The following is a 17,434-nucleotide window of genomic DNA, read 5'->3' on the forward strand; positions in this document are numbered from 1 at the left end:
GGGCTTAAATATGCATTAAATCCAATGACCTGCAGAGGGCGACTCCTCTGGCTGCAAACAACTGTGGCTGTACACGTTTATGGTCTCATTAGTCATTCGTTTGAAGGACTATATACAGGACGATGATCATGTCAGAAATTTTGATTCAATCAAAGTGGGCGGGGCTACCTCGTGATTCAACCAGTGGGTGACATCACAGTGGTTACGTTCATCTCTTATACACAGTACATGACAAAAGGTTGCTTTCTTGTGGTGGACAGAGTCCTGACTAAACTCACTTGGGCCAGTCAGTGTACACCTTGATGACCTCAGTGACTCGGGGTTTTGCCCTCAGCAGCCACGAGTCGCCTCCGTCCTTCAGCGAGTTCCTGTTGTCCGGGCTGCCGTTGCGGTTCAGGATGTCGTCGCTGTGCAGACGCTGCGGGCCGCCGATTTCGTGCAGCTCGAAGTCCTGAGGGTCGTCGGGGAGGTAGAAGGCCCTCAGCGCCGCCTCCTGCAGGACAACACAGGTATCATAGAGCTATGGGGGTTTTTTGTTTGTTTTTTTAAATGCCTAAAAAGAAGTATATTTTTTCAGGCATTTAACTCACTTTCTAGTTTACAGTCTTTATTTTGGTTTCAATTTGTCACTACTTAAAAGCCTTACTCTTTAGCTCATAATCTTTTTTCATATTCTCAATTATTGCTGTACCTAATGTTGACTTTTCATTTGACAGTTATGAATTTTATTTATTTAATTTATTTTACTTAAGATTTAAAATCTGAACTTTGACTGTTCTCCTGTTTTTGGGACAAAATTTAAACTTTTTTAAAGAATTCTTACTTTTTTTAATCAAAGAAATTTGACTATTTTTTTTTTAGTTTTATCATTTGTCATCTTCTAATTTATTGATTTGTTTTTTTCTTTTAAGTTTGAGTCAAATTTTGATTTGTTTTTATTGTAACTTATTGTTAATTTGTATATGAAAAGTTTTTAAACCATTTACACCATAATTTTGACTTTACTCATAAGTTTGGGGGTTTTAAGCCTTTCATATCTGTAACTATTTAATTATGTAAATCCTGGTTTTTCATTTCATAATCTTTCCTTAATTAATATTCAAATCCAACCAAGGTCAAAGTTAGACACAGTCTTACTGAGAAGCAAGATTAGTCACGGTTTTCGGGATATTCCTCTGACACCATTCTGTGTCATATTACTAAAAATAGCTTTTACAGAATTATAGCTCACTGCTTTTATTTTGAAAGTTGTGTTCCATGAAAGTTGTGTGAGATTTCGGTGGTAGAAGAGGTAGTAGTACCTGTCTTGGTGTGTGTGTGTCTGTGTGTGTGTCAGGTTTTTGGGAGGAAGCAGAGCCCTTACCACCACTTCCTCATTCTTTGTGATTGAGACCAGTCGGAAGAAACCGCGCTTGACTGCATCGTCGCCATCAAACACCTTGAGAAACTGTTTACCTGTGGGTCACAGTAAACAAACCAGACACAACCAGATGTGACTGCAACATCTGCAAGCAGAAATGTTATTCCACAGCTGTATCATCCACCAGTCGGTCATTAATAAAACCTCTGAAACACAAAGGGAGCTTGTATACAGACATACGGTGAACCGACCTGACTCTGAGGCAGCCGGCTGACCGTCTTTGGATGCTGGCGCTGCTGCAGCAGAGAGATCAGCATCATCGGAGTTATCTAATGGAAACATGGAGGAAAAGAGCCGGTCAGGTGAGACAGTTTACTGGACACAGAACTTCCTGATCAGATTTCAACAAGCTGGAACAACCTGAAACAGACCCAGATCAGCAGCTCACCTTATTCTCATTTAGAGCCTGACGTCTGAAATCTTAGTTTGTGGATTTGTCAAGTAATAGAATATCACCAGCCAAGAAAGAAAAAGACAAACGTCTTTACAATCACTGTGAGGAGGCCGCTGTGTCTGTCTCAGCTCCATGTTTATTACTGTTAGTTGTTGTTTGACTTTATTTGTCAGCACCTTTCATACAGGTGCATCAACTCAAAGCATCAGCAATCAATTAAAAAATACAAAAGGACTCTGACAGCACCACAACAGTTGGTGTTTCAGCATAGAAGCACAACACCAACCACCACAAAGCAATGATGTGTTAATCTCATAGACCCATATTTTATTCACAATTGAACAAATGTTTAAACTGAGAGATTTCCCAAAAATTATAAGCTCAATTTGAATTTGATGGCAGAAACAAGTCTCAAAATGTTGGTACGCAGCAAGAAAAGGCTGGAAACGTAAGTAATACTAAAAAGAAACAGCGGGTATAAGAAGAGCATCTTAGAGAGGCAGAGTTTCTCAGAAGTAACGATGGGCAGAGATTCACCAACCTGTGAGTTTTAGCTCATATCTTATTTTTCTGTTTACACATTTGATATGTTTTCTGTGTTCTATTGTGAATAAAATACAGATTTTAAAATCATCAAATTCTGTATTTAATTTCCAGTGTCTCAACTCTTTCTACAAACAGAGTAGAAAAGTGAGTTCAGATCTTGTGAGACTTTGGAGATCGTCTGGAGGATGAAAATGAACTCTGGTTGTTTCTGACTTTGCTGCCTTTCTTCACGCGCAGCCTCCTGAGCTCTGACTTTGATTTGTTTTGCTGTTAAGAGTTTTATTTTGGAAGAATTCTCTGGAAAACAGAAACACCCTGAAGTGTTTTTGTGAATTTTGCGATTTGGCCCTTTGAAACCTGCAGGGGCTCGTGTTTCAGCTCTCGGCGTTTGGATGTTTGTCTGCACTATTCACATCCTGACTTCTTTAAAAACATCTTTTTTCAGTTTCACAGCTCAGATCAGCAGTGAAGCTGTCAGGAAACGAGCCGAGCGTTTGCGGTTCACACAGTTTGTGTCAGTAGCGTCAAAGGATGTGGTCTGGAGGAGCATATGTGTGTTTGTTTCACTCCTGCTGTGCAGACCTGCCTCCCATTAACTCCCGATGATGTAAATCTTTATTTTTTTTGAAGTGTGAACATTTTCTGTAAGGCGGGGTTCACTGTGTGCATACCCAGCTCGTGGCTGCAGCTCTCAGCGATGCGGTAACAGTGCATCTTGCTGAAGTTTCTGGAGTCGAGGCGGACACAGGCCGGATGCAGCAGCATGCAGCGCAGACGTCCCAGAGTGCACTCTGCCGGCATGCCGAGGTAACATGCTGCATGGCTCTGCAGGCGGGAAAGCAACATGTCACTTTACACACACCAAGCTCAGGGAAGTGAAACATCATGTAACACCCGTGATCTCAGAGTTTTATCAGCCTCATCGTCTGAGGGTGGAAGACAAATCCAAAACCTGCAGTTCCTCTAACGCCCACAAGGGGCTCCAGCAGCGAGTCAGTCCCCACAGACTCCATGTTAAAACTTTACAGCAGAAATAGACACGTTTACAGCCTGATACACACACTGCTTTAGTATCTGTAGCTAATCCCCCCTTCATAACACCTGTACAGTGTTAAAATTTACATTATTAGGGGCGTGGCCTCTTTGACTGACAGTTCAGCTAGCTGCTAGCAGGGCTTCACTTGAACTGCACCTCTGGACTGTGTTTGTGCTGTTGGAGCCTTTTGGAGCATTTCTAAGTAAGTAAATTAGGTTGATAACCAAGCTAGTTAGCATTAGCTGGTAGTTTAGCTGATAACGCATGCCACCCTCTGATCCAAATATGGGTGCTCTTGGTTCCCAAAGAGGTCACAAAAAACTACAGCTGAAATTTCATATTGAGTCCAGAAACTTATATATACAGTCTAAGGCACAGGTGTCGAACTCCAGGCCTTGAGGGCCGATGTCCTGCTGGTTTTAGATGTGTCCTTCCTACAACACAGCTGATTTAAATGTCAAATCACCTCCTCAACATGTCTTGACGTTCTCCAGAGGGTAATGAACTAATCATTTGATTCAGGTGTGTTGACCCGGGGTGAGATCTAAAACCTGCAGGACACCGGCCCTCGAGGCCTGGAGTTCAACACCCCTGGTCTATGGGGTAAGGTGGATCTGTGGAGACTCAGGAATCACCTTTACTTGTTAACAGTTTCTGTATCACCAGGACCAGAGACAGCTAAATGATCTCAAAGAGGTTCAATTTAAATTTAGGAAGAGAATAGTCTGGGAATGGAGGGACTCCAGTTAGCTGGGGTGAAGCTTTAAACCTTAATGGAATTTAATTCATCAACTGTACAGGTGTCATGACTGGACTGGAGCCTCTGCTGGACGTTAGAGGCACTGCATGTTTTAGCACTTGAGCTGCTTGAAACCCAACCTAAACCCCACCCTAGAGGAAATCAACACTGACACATTTTTCGCTGATTCTCACCGTGATGCCGCACCACTCGCACCTCATCCCTGCCAGGACGTCAGACGACCCGCACGAACGCCGGCAAACCTCACACCTTGCCGCTGACGCCAGGTTTCCCTCCCTCCAGTGGTGGTGGTATGTATCCTGGAGCAGAAAGAAAAGAATGAGTTTCAGTCCAGCGCTAAAAATAGTCCCCATCAGCCGCAGCTAATTGAGGAGGATGTAAAAATGAAATGTCATATTTGTGAGGAGGAAAGCACCGAAAAAGAAAAGTGCACTGTGTGAATAGATGGGCTGAAACCCGACGACAGCTTCCCGGGGTTGTTGTCAGCCTGTCTGCCATCATCAGCTCTGCAGGAGATCAGCTTCATGCTTTTCACTTTTTATCCAGACTGTGAGCGATCGATGGGTTTTGATCGAGCTACACACACTGAACCGACAGCAGACATCCTCATTGAAGTGTCTTACAACGTCTTTGATTAAAGTCAGACTGACTGGACCTGATCAATATCACTACTTCACAGAGCCCAGTTTCTATTGTAGACTAGCTGCACAGTGGGCGCTACCTACATTTCAAACTATAGAAAATTTGTCAGGTAGGAATTCAGTTATCAATTATTTTTGTTTTCGTTTTTTAAGGTGGAAATATCTACTATCTCATCTTGTGCACATGGTATTACACTTCAATATTCACAGCAGTTTTAATCACAAAGTCTGCATTTGGTGACACTTCCCTCTCCTTTAGTGGAAAATACTGATGCATGAACTTTCTCAAGCTCCTGCTCTTCAGTTCAAGGAGTGACTGATCGTTTTCATTGTTGTCACAAAAAATGATGTCACAGATGCCAGAGGACAGAGCATCCCTGCCATGCGCCCGTTTTTTTTGGTAACCTCGCGTGCAAAGCAAGGGATGAAGCGTGAGAGACAAGGTCATTTCAGCACGTCTCAGTGATCGCTCACTGCAGGAGCACAGAGATGGAGAACACTGATGCAGAACACTTTGAGACGACCACCACGACTGCTTTATTTCCTGTTTGTGTTTTTAACTGAGTTAGACACAGTTTCAGGTTTGCACAAGCACCAACCAAAACCGCGAGATGAGTGGACGCTGAGGGTTCAGCTGGCACCAGAGAGCAGCAGGTATTATATAAGAGAATAAATTCAGAGGCCTTGTGTTACTTCTAACAAAGTCAGTATTTTAAAAAGAAATACAATAAAAATCTACAATAAAGTCGTCATAGCTATGGATGTGAGGGATCAGAATAAACTATTAAACTACCTAAAATAATTATTAAAGCGATCGATGTGCCAAACGGCTCACTGATAGATCACGTAGCTGGAGTCTACTCTAAACTACTTCCAGCAGTCATGTTTCACAGCTCGCTGAGCTCAGCTGCATCTTCCACCTATAGAGCCTGCCCTCTGGTGGTGTTTTTGTGCATTACAACATAACACACGGCCTTAACACAGCATCTCTGTGCCAGTTAAGAAGAGCCCGTTTGTTAACCAAACTGACTGAACTTCTCTGGTTCGGCCCTTTTATGATCTGATTGTGAACGTCATAGAGAAAGTCCTCATCTTCAGTGACATTTCTGTGTCACTGTTTGCGAGTTTAGGCACAAGAAACATGAGGCAGTAGCGCCCCCATGAGGTCAGACTGAAAACTGTAGCATTGGCCTACGTAGTTTTAGTCCAGCTTACTGTTGGAAACACTTTATATTTATACTGATATTTTTTAAAGCGATACCTGCTCCAGAATCCCGTCCAGTTGGCAGCTGCGACAGTCGGCACAGGTGAAGATGGCACAGTCAGCGTGGACATGCAGCTCACACACTGAAACACACACACGCAAACACACACACGCTAATAAAAAAATCACTCATGAGATTTAATCCACTGGTCTACTTGGTGATGGTGCTGGTCTGACCTTCGCAGCGCAGCGCCGTGCTTCCCTCTGTTTGTTTCCTGCAGACGCAGCAGAAACGTTTCTTCTGACCGGCGGGACCGAAGCAGTGAGCCACCGGCACCTGCAGGGGGCAGCAGCAGTGTATGTTAACAAACAGACAAAGTAAACGCAACACTGAGCCTCCAGCCTATTGGCTGTCCATGAATACAGAGCTTAATTAAAAAAACAAAATCCCAAAAACAAAACAGCACATTGCTCCTGCTGCTCCAAACAGTCTGTAAATCTGCATTGCTCCTCTGATTAAAATAGTCCCCATCAAAATACAGCTGTTGGCTGCAGTTTTTATGTTGACTTACAAATGTTGCTGTAAATATCATGGCTGTTATTTGTTGTTGTTGTTGTAATTGCCATGTTTGATCCAATGACCTCTCTTCATTTCTTAAAAAGAAATGATTAAATGCATTTTATTGCTCTGTTTTTCCTTCACTTTAACGCTCCTCGCTCAGTGTCGCTTGTGTACTTTACTGTAATGACCGAGTGGAAATGTTTATAATGAATAAAGAGACCGTCAGGACAGAGGGATCTGTTATAGTTTTGCATTTTTCCAAATCCTTTATTTATAATGAGCCACCACTGAAGCGGCATGACAGGTTATGTAAGAAGATAACATTCAAACATGAGGGGCAGAGTGAAGGCCTGCAGCTGCATCACATCCAAGAGAGCCAAACACCCCAGAACAACGTGAACGCAGCCGTATGGCAGCTCACAGTGTATTTACATTAAGTTTTAATTCTACTCCACGAATGTGCTTTAATCATTTACTTACACATTATCTTATTATTAGTGTGTGCACATTGATGTTTATATATGACATTTTTTTAGAGCTTTATTTAAACTTTTGCCCCTGAAAAGCCGTGGAGCTGGGAAGAGATGTCGGCGACATTAATGATAACTAATGCTTAACGGTGTCCCACAAGGCTCAGTTATGGGTTCAGTTGTTTTTCCAGTTTTTATATTGATGACACTGTGTTATGTAAAGTTATACGCAGATGATACCATATTATTTTGTTATGCTGATTCAGATGATCTTAAACTTGTACCGAATGTACGTAAAACCACATTTCTGTTACTCTGCTATGGCACATCTCTACTGTTCGACATTTCATTATCGAGAGAAATACAATTTGACTTGTGTCAGATGATGTCATAGATGAATATAACTGGTTATCATCTACATAGAAATATATAGTTTTCTAATAATATTACATTAGGGAAGCATGTATAAAGTAAAAAGTTTGGCTTCAGCACAGACCCTTAGGTGATTGAGGAAATCTCCAACAAAATTTGCATGCAAAATACCAGGAAGTATCCCATAAATACAATTCAAACTAGTAGAGTGCGTTTCCTTTAATGCTAATTGCGTATTCTAATTTCTTCATTACAATGTTGTGACCAGCAACATCAAACACTGCACTGAGCACAGATACCAGTCGACTATCAGAGGTGATAAGAAGATCATGATGATACTTGTCATGTAGGAAACCTCTGAGGGGCCCTGCTGCCTTCAGGTTTTGGTTTCTGTAATAATAATCTGGTAACTGTCCATCATATTTCTGTAAGCTGAGTGTTTTGGTGTCCAAACCTCCAAACTGGACTTCCTGGATCACACTTCAGTGTGTCTAGTGAAAGTATGTTACGTGAAGCACCACACAGACCACACTCTGAGCTGTTGTTTTCCATTTGTGTTTTGTTTGATTATTTTTGTGCCGTGCCGTTTTTGTGCTTATAATGGAGCTGCTGCTTGTCAAGGTCAAGGTCAAGGTCAAGGTCAGATTTATTTATATAGCACATTTCCAACAGCAGATGCTGCACAAAGTGCTTAACAATAACAATAAAATTAAAAACTACAGTGTAATACAATAATAACAATAGAAACAATAAAATAGAAGAATTGAAACAATACTAACTAATTCAGATAAATCCAAAATGCTTGGGTCATAATGTGTTAAAAGCCAGAGCGTAAAAGTGTGTCTTTAGTAAAGATTTAAATTGCTCAAGAGTTTGAGCAGATCTAATATTAAAGGGGAGACTATTCCAAAGTCTGGGACCTGCCACAGAGAAGGATCTATCACCACGAGATTTGAGGTTAGTCCGTGGAATGGACAACAATAGTTTTGAACTAGATCTCGTGGGTTTTCCTGGAGCATAGGCAGAGAGGAGCTCTGACAAGTAGGGGGGGGCTCGGGCGTTGAGTGACTTAAAAACAAAAAGTAAGAGTTTAAATTGGATCCTGTAGGGGACAGGGAGCCAGTGTAAAGAGGCTAAAATTGGGGTTATATGCTCTCTCCGTTTGGTACCAGTTAGCAGGCGAGCAGCAGCATTTTGAACCATCTGAAGGCGATGGATGGTGGCATGATCTAGGCCATAATACAATGAATTGCAGTAGTCCAATCTGCAAGTAAGAAAAAGGTGGATGATACGCTCGAAGACATCAGCCGGAAGGTATGGCTTTATCCTGGCTAGCTGTCTTAGCTGAAAAAAACAGGACTGAACTACTGCACTCACCTGCTTATTCAATTGTCAGGTCGGAGGGTAGAAATACTGAACGCTCTTTAGTTAAACCTGACCCAAGAGCTGCCTGAGCAATAATAAGGAGCCTGAGGATATTTCACATTAAAAGCAGGTGAGGAGAAAACACCACTGCTGCCGCCTGCTCGTGTTTATTGCAGGGCTATTGATCGGTGCAGCAGTTAGTCAAGCTCAGTGATCAGTGCTGTGCTGATCGATAAACATCGTGTCGGCGCGTGTGTAGCGTTTCAGCGAGGCGGCAAAAGTGAAGGAGACAATAAAAAGAAGGGCTGGAGAGCAAACTGTGAAGCTGACAGAACAAAGCAGGTCTGCTGCTTTCATTTTATAACTTTGTTGGCTGATTATGTCTGGTTTGTTCTGCTGGGTAGAGTTTGTTCACTCACCATGGGCCATTTCTAGAATGTCACCTTCACTGGAAGCACAATTATCCACTTGTTTCAGTGCAATGAAGTCTCTGCAGCTTTTCATTTCTTACAATACAGAGTGATAAAGTCCACAGCAGAAGCTAAATCCCTGCTCTGATTTGGTTTCTAAACTGTTATTTACAGTAAACAGACTCTTTGAGGGCTCTGAATGTCACTTAGATCCTGAGACAATGACAGACATACTTATTAAAGAGTGGACAGGTGGTCTGTGAGAGGTTCAGGTCCGGATTTGAAAATAAGCATTTTGTTTCAACCCTAACTCACAAAAATTGCCTGATAAAATTAACTCAAGGAATGCAAGCAGGTGGCACTATGACACTGTGTGGTGCTTGTGAATTTGAGTTGCGCAGGAGAACAACGTTGATGCTAGTTATGCTTCTTGGAGCAACTAATCTGGAGTTTTTTTTTTTCTTTAGTCCTGATTAAAAAGTTATGGTTGAAGATACAAAGTTGGCTTTTACTCTTCTGCTTGTTGGTAAATGAGAACACTTTTTGTTTTGATCCAGATATACCTCTGTTTTTATTTTTAAGGATAATTAGCATAACAAGCTAGCTGTTAGCTAAGTGCTAACAGCTAGCTAAGTCCTGTTAGCTAAGTATGTAAATTCTATTAGTTTTCTTTTAAGTGTTGTATTATTATTTTTTTTTATTTACTTGTGAGCTTAGAGTAGGAAGGAAGTACTTCTAAGTACTAAGTAAGCTAGGAAGTAAGTTTAATGTACTGTACAAGCGGTCTTTGTATAAATTACATTGCAGCCACGTTTTGTAGCAATGAGTTGCATTCTCGCAATTCAGTAAGTGGTGGATTCATGTGGCCGCTGTTCACAATCGAGAAAATGTGAATTAAATCAAATGAAATTGTGCGAGTAAGACAAATTAATCCACCTGTGATGCAAGCTGCGTTGCTTCTGGACAGATTGGCTTATGAGAGCTCAATATAACACACTACCTGGGTAGTACTGCTAACAATAAATGCTATACACAAACGCACACACACACACCTGAACTTAAGCGACTCTGAACCACTTGAGCGTGCGGACTGACAAACATGGACTGCTGGAAATCCTTATTGTGAAATATTAAATTACTGTTTACTTGTTAGTTTAAATAAATATTTGAACTTTTCTTTAAGCTGTGAACACAAAGCCAAAGATCCTAACCTACTGTGTATACACGGTATACCGTGTAACCGTGTAACATCAGCTTATTAGTCTTATTGTGGCTTACAGTGTGATTTAGTCTCCTGTTTGCACAATTACATAAAAAGTCAGTTCTCACTTAGAGGTTACAATAAAGCCACTTTCGCAGCTGAACTTTTCATGACACATTTGTGAGAATCAGACTGGAATATTCTCCAGTTTTCCTCGCTCACATGCAGCAGCGAGCAGGAAATAGTCCTCTTCAGATGCTTTCATGTTACTGGAAATATTCTGTGTGGTTTAGATGCGGGTGGATGCATGGGTGTAGTGTGCAGGAGGCAGCGCACATGGCGCCTACTTTCTACAAGTAAATGCACCAGACTCTCAGCTGAGCACATCAGCATAATTGCATTTGGACCGGGGAGCTGGTCGGTTAAAGGCCGGCTGATGTCTGATCTGATCGTGTTTGCATTCTCGTTCTCTGATGGGTAATGCCTAAAGAAGTTCAGCCCTGCAAGGTGTAAAAATAAACCCCATCTCATCACGTCTGGGGATCCCTGCCTTCGTCCCATTGGCTCCCGGACTGGGGTCCAGAGATTAAAGTAAAGGTGTTTCCTCACCTGCAGTGTTTAGTCTGTTTAAAACGGGTGCGAACCAAAACAACGACACTGAGACATTTTGGAGGAGATGGTCTCGGTGCGGTTCCAATCCGAACCAACTACCACGTGTATGTTACAGAAAACATCCTGTAGCGACGTTTGCTTTGTATTCTCAATGCAGGAAGGTTTTATAGATGTGCAAATGTCTGTACGGACTAGTAACTGGCTGTGAAATAAATGTAAATTCTCTGTTTTCTCACACAGCACCTTCCTCCTGTTTTTACTCTCGTTGCTCCCACTCCAGACGCATCGGGCCAACATTGTCCCGTGTCTGTAGTGACGCATTTTGGCTCATTTGGAGTTTGGAGCATGAGCGTATGTTGGATACTCACCTGGACCAGAGACGGAGTCATGGAGGAACAAACCTTCCGCAGCGTCTTCAGGCATTTTTCGTGACACATGAAGTTACACACTGAGGAGGAGACAGAGGAGCACAGTCAGAGACCATTAACACTGTCGGGGTTTCTCTCGGCTTTCTGAGTTGTTGTTAAAGAGATGCTTTTTCTTATGATATTTATATGATAATCTCTGCATCTCAGTGGTAAACCGTGTGTGCAGCAGGCATTAACACAAATACAGCCGTCGCACAAACATAAAAAAAAATAAAAAAGCACGGCATGAATTAAACAGGTACAGATTCAAAAAGTTTCAGTGCAATTTTGCAAACCATCACTTTCACCTGGAGCACGATTTTCTTAATTCATTACAGCTGACGTTACCTCCAGCACACCTCGGGGGTTTCTCAGAAAGCAGCTCGGACATGCAGGGCACCAACGCTTGTTTCTGTTCCTCTGCCTGACGTTAAACTTTTAAAGCCTTTTATTGAAACTATGATACGATACTGATGCTCACAGGCAGACAAAGCGGCACCGAACAAAAAGACTGATTTTGTCTTCAGATTGTGACGCTTGGAGTGGATAAAAAGTAAAAGAAAAATCAGCACAGTATCGTGATATTTTGTCATATCGTGTGGATAGATGGACACCAAATGATAAAACTACAAACAAGAGGGCTCGTCTCATGCACCAGTGTCCTCAGATAGCCTTACGTCAAACTGCCACAACTGAAAAACCATCCAAAGCTGGACACGCTGAGCTCGACGAAGACAAGTCTGAATTCAGAGCAGCTAATAGCTCATCACGCGAGTAAAAACAGGACGGCGACCTCCTTCCTTCTATAAACTCGGTCTGTTTGTGCTTCACAATTTTTAAAGCAAAAAAATAACTGACAGTATTGCAGTCGTACAGTGATAATGTACGGTGTGTCTGGTGATTCCCATCAGTAAAAAGTTGATTTGGGTTTTTTTTACCCAACTTAAATTTGTTTTTCAGGCCTCAAATAACCTCGTGGATATCTCCTGATGTTATGAGAGCTCAAAAATGCTGAAAACAATTAAAAATCATCAAATCTGGACCCTCTGTGTCCCTCACAGGCCCGCGACTCTGAAAATACTCACACTATGAGGGTAAACCTTTGAGCTGCTTTAGTAAATAAGATATTGCACATAAAAAAACATCAGCTGATTCTGAGGGGGTCAGAGTTCAGGTACTGACTTGTATTTGCCTCCAAATTCAGCCGAGTTAAATAGAGTTAAACAAAAGCAGAAACCTTTGATCTGTTCTTGCTGCTTTTACTTCCAATACTCCACCCGCCCATCCACCCCGCAGCCCTGCAGCGCTCAGATAAGAACGCTTTCACTCGAGCGCCCGGTGGAAGAGATGCGGCGTGGAGCCGTGACACCGTGAGAGCGAACAATAAAAATGTGTTTGGAAGAAGAAAGGAAGCTGTCAGCTGGATGACTGCTGGTCACGTTTGCACCTCGTCCGCTCTCGCTGTGTGTGCTGAAGTGACATTTAGTGAGTGTGCGTGTTGTTGCCTGTGCTGTCACACTGTGGTAAACCTCAAATGTTCACTCTGGCCAGTTTGAACAATAAAACCTGCTGCAGGCGAGCACGTCTGTGCACACCATCCAGACAACCAGCACAGAGTGGCAGACCGAGGCCAGAGGAGATCAGTCAGGTTTTTCCTGTCCAGGAGCTCCGGCGGGTCATTAACAGCCCCGATGAAGGCACTTTCTCACAGCCGGTGACTCAGCAATGACTGCTCAGAGTCCACGATATCACAGCTAAAACTTTAATGTGTTTGATGAGGAGCAGTTTGAATGAATTTTTGATGATAATGTCAATCCAAACATTCATACTTGACTCTTATCAGACAGTCGCTCTCTGCTTCCTGCAGCTTCACTGACTGATTTTAAATCAGTCAGTTATTTTAAATGTTGGACAGACAAAAAAAAAAACCCTTCTGCAGCCTGAACGTTTGATCAGTGTCCTGCTCTTTTATAGCTTTTCTATCTGTTCCAACAAACTAACATGGTAGCAGCCAAAAGGTCAAAGTTTAGGCTCCTGAATGCTGCGTGCAAACCTGTGTGTGACATGGTGGCTGCAACCGTCTTTTATAAGAAGTCGGTGCTCGTGGCTCCTGGCGGTGCTGCCGCTGGAAACATGTAAATTACAGCAGTGCGTGATAAGCACTCGCAGCAGCTCTGGTCACAAAGGAACAGCCGCCGTCGCGGCCCCGTGTTTTCACCGAGATACGTAACCAAAACGGGATCTATTCTGATCTGTACTCCTGTCCCAGCAGTGGCCGTTCCTTTTACACACAGTTTCTCATAATGAGCTCAGTGTATGTACAGTAATCCAGGCTGCCCTTTGTGCTCTGTGCTCACTTTATTTTTTCTGCTTTTAGCTCACTTACTGCTGCAGTCACAGCCGTAAACGGACATATATGGTATATAAGACGGATGTGGCCATTGTGACATCACCCTTCGGTTGGTGAAGTCCTGTTCTACAGCCATCTTGATGTTTTGAAACTGGCTGTGGCAAGCGAGGGGTAGATGTGACTGAGAAACCGAGTAAACCACACGCATCCTGCTCTCTGACTCTGATGGGACCCCACTTTACAAAATAAACTTCATGTTTTATTCAATAAAAGCTGAAAACAGTGACTGAGACAACAAACTCATCAGGAAAGAGTCCACTGAGGTTAAAGGTCAAAGGAGCCAAGCATCAATTTCCTTAAACATCTACAGAGTTTTTTTTACCAAACAGATACAAAGAGGTCCTCTACGTTTGTTTAAACTTTACTCAACAAAAATGTTATTTCATGTCAACTTTAATTATTTATAATGACCCTGGACGTGATAAGACCACTGGTTGTTATGGAAACGTGCATTCAGTGACTGGTTGGCGGCGACTCCTGGAGGTTGCTGGCCCGTGCTGGGTGAAGCTGGATGATTTGTGTGGTTGCCAGCAGGTTTCACGTCCGTCTGCAAACGCTCGCCAACTACATGCCGAGCGGCAGTAAACAGAAATTAAAATTGTGCCTCAACGCTGAAGCCAACATGTTTGAAAAGGTGAGCTTTTATTCTGAAGGTAAACAGCCCGTGTTTCCTGTGTTCACAGTTTCCAGTTTCCTGCTCCTGAGCAGCTGGGCAGTGTTTATGCACAAGTCCATCAAACAGTGACTGCAGCAATATCCTCGCTACCAAAGCAATCACAGCCAGGCTTTGGCCAACTGGTCGGAGAATACATGCTTTTCCCTAGCAACAGGTGGTTGCCAGGGGGTCACTGATTGGTCTGCAGCCCTGTGTGACTGAGGCTTCAGCCATCAACCACTCCACCGCTCTCCAAGCTTGTGTGACTGATGTCTTATTCACTCGATTGCACGCCATCACTGTGATTGTCATGCAGCCCCACCCCCTCCCCACTGGCCATTAAAACAAATGCAGGTTTAAGAAGTCATCTCCAGGGCGCCGCTGTAGCTCACCTGATTGACCTTGTGACCTCTATACTAAAGACTACGGAGGTCAGAGTCCACTCGGTTCACCTTTTACATAAAGGTAAAGGGAAACATGAAAATGGGCTTTTAACAACGCAGCGGACTAGGCAATTTGATGACATCACTGGTTTGTGTTAATCCAAGTGACGGCTTAAAGAAGAAAGGTTACGTAAGCGAGCAGAAGCGCTGCTGCACATTTTAATGCATCTGATGCTGCTTGTGATGAAGAGGATGGTCTCTGCTCTCACTCACACAGAGACGCACAAATACACACACACTCACACCCCTCCAACAACCAGCATCCCTGCCAGTCTCCTGTTGCCATGACAACCACAGGAAGTAAATCACGACTTGACTGAAGCTCCAATTGTGCCATAGACACTTTGCCTCCTTTAGACATGCACACACACTTAAGTGCACACACATACACACTATGCAAAACCAGTGTGTTACTGGGCAGACTGAATTGTGTTGGTGTGCTGGATGTACTCTCTGATTCTCCTCCCAATTCATGATTAAGATGTGTCGAAAGGAAAAGAGGAGGCAAGGAGAAGGAAAGGAGGAAGAAAATGAACAGGAAAGGAAAAAGGGAACAAATGGGCCCTTGTCTGTGTTGGTTAACTGCAGATGTTGCATGTTTTGGTGCATGCAGACAGACTTTTAGAGCAACCACACATTATCCTGTAAAAGTTTCCAGCTGCAGCCTGAGGTCGGACTGGGATACGGTCTGGGATCCAGCCTGGCCTCCTCAAGCGGATCAGCTCCGTGTCCGGGGCAGGTATCGGTGTAAGTCGGGTTCATCACGTTGTTAAACACACCTCAGCTCAGGCTTGGTTCGGTTCCCGCGGGGAGAACCGCATGTGCGCTTGCGAAGCTCACGAGCTGAACTTTGATCTCGTGCATAAGTAATGACCCCGATAAATAAAGCATATTTGCTGTCTTACCTTCACACAAGAAGCCGATGATCCCCCAGATGAAGTCGCTGCAGCTGTGGCAGAAGGTAGGTTTGGTCAGGGTGACTTTCTTAAAGCAGTGACCCGGTGCAGAGCTCTGGTACTTGGACCGGAGTCCGGGGGACTGCTGCGCCCTCTTCTTCCCGGCCAGCGGGCTCGCTGTCCGGCTCTCTGCGGCATCAGGGTCCGCCGGTCTGGGCCGGCCGGAGTCCGCCATGTCCTCCTGCCCCCCCTCTTATAAAAACTTCCCAACAGCAGGGCGACAACACGGGATTCGCCCTGCGATAACTCCTGGTGCCAAAAGGGCTGGATGTCTAGGAAGTAGTTCACCCGTAGTGGAGAGACATCCCACCGGGCCAAACACAGCGGCGCAGCCCGGCAAAGGGCGCCGTGCTCGGTGTGTGTCCTGGACTTTCCCCCTCGCTCTGGAAGATAATTATCCAGGTCCTAAAACACACAACAGGCCACCAGTTCACGGCTTAGTTTATGGCGATTGTGACGTCGGTGTCGCCCCGTGGAGGGTCGGTCATCGCACCGGCTGGAGCCAGCGGTGCTGCCCGGCGGAAAGGGCGCCGAGGTCGGTGTGCTGTCTGAGAATCCCGCCTCACAGGCTCGTTAAAAAACAAACTCCCTGCACATTTATCGACCAGCCACTATTCCAAATTACACGACAGCTGTTCCAGTGAGAGATTAATACTGGATTTTCGATCCTTTTCGACGGCGTCTGCTGCTCTCGATCCCCGCGATCAGAAAGACCCTCCGCCCGGAGACAGCGGTGCCACCCAGCGGCGCAGCGCGGAGGACAGGGCGCCCTGCTCGGCCACTTTCCCGAAGCTCCCTGCTAAGGAAGGTGGATGAATAAATTATGAAATATCGATCGGGCAGAACTGGATGCCGAGTGTGTCCGCAGCAGCGTGAAGTCTGTGAAATGGATGGGTGATCTTTTCAGTCTCAACGATCACTCAGCCAGCCAGGCACCCCCAAAACAGCCGGTCCAAGCCCACAGAAAGACACAACAAATCGGTGGAAAAGAAGTCCAAAAAGCGCCTCAGTACTGGAGACCGACGACAATCAACAAGTGTGAAGTCCCCCTGACGGGGGGGCTGCTTTCATTTCGGGTTTCTTCTTCCTTTTCCGAGGCTGATTCTTCTTCCGCGTCAGTCTCCAACACTGATTTACTCCTCCTCCCTGCGCTTCATCCCCTTCCCTAGTCTCCTTCGCTTCCTCCCTACCTCCTCATCACAGAGTCTCTTCCCTGTCTCACTGAATGACGGTTTCCTAAAAGCATTTATTTCTTATCTCATTTCCTTCCTCCTGATGCTTTTTTCCTTCCTCTTTTTCTTTACTCTCTTCCTCAGTCTTTCACGTTGAGTAGTTTATGAGAACGAAACATGCAAAGTGAAAGTCTGTGATCAAATTTCGGCTTCAGTGTCTCCTCACTGAAGGCTTGATTCTGAAACATCCGCTTTGATGTGGTGCAAAAGTTTTAAAGTAAAAGTAAAGAAGCTGCAGGTGAACAAAAAAATCAAGATTTAGAGAACCACGGAAAATATTAAAGAACAAAATAACAAAGGCTGCAGTGTACCGCACTGCTTCGTTAAGTGACGGCAGT

At 44.0% G+C, this 17,434-nt stretch overlaps 1 protein-coding gene across 2 annotated transcripts in view; it reads right to left on the bottom strand.

Moving 5' to 3' along the window:
* The window catches only part of dgkq (diacylglycerol kinase theta), a 33,083-nt gene extending 15,899 nt beyond the window's left edge, over positions 1-17,184 (bottom strand). Inside the window, exons 1-9 of one of the 2 annotated variants that reach the window (XM_082551128.1) lie at positions 15,814-17,184; positions 11,362-11,441; positions 6,239-6,338; positions 6,059-6,144; positions 4,330-4,455; positions 3,032-3,185; positions 1,612-1,689; positions 1,364-1,455; positions 279-493 (exon numbers count right to left, since the gene is read on the bottom strand). In XM_082551128.1, coding sequence (XP_082407254.1) covers positions 279-493; positions 1,364-1,455; positions 1,612-1,689; positions 3,032-3,185; positions 4,330-4,455; positions 6,059-6,144; positions 6,239-6,338; positions 11,362-11,441; positions 15,814-16,039 — 1,157 coding nt within the window. In that variant the 5' untranslated portion in view covers positions 16,040-17,184. The remainder of the gene's footprint in view (positions 1-278; positions 494-1,363; positions 1,456-1,611; positions 1,690-3,031; positions 3,186-4,329; positions 4,456-6,058; positions 6,145-6,238; positions 6,339-11,361; positions 11,442-15,813) is intronic. The other variant, XM_082551129.1, reaches the window with a different exon arrangement.
* Between the last annotated feature and the right edge of the window lie 250 nt (positions 17,185-17,434).

This window comes from Aulonocara stuartgranti (genome assembly GCF_965226115.1).
Source record: "Aulonocara stuartgranti genome assembly, chromosome: 2".
In the NCBI taxonomy this organism is placed as follows: domain Eukaryota; kingdom Metazoa; phylum Chordata; class Actinopteri; order Cichliformes; family Cichlidae; genus Aulonocara; species Aulonocara stuartgranti.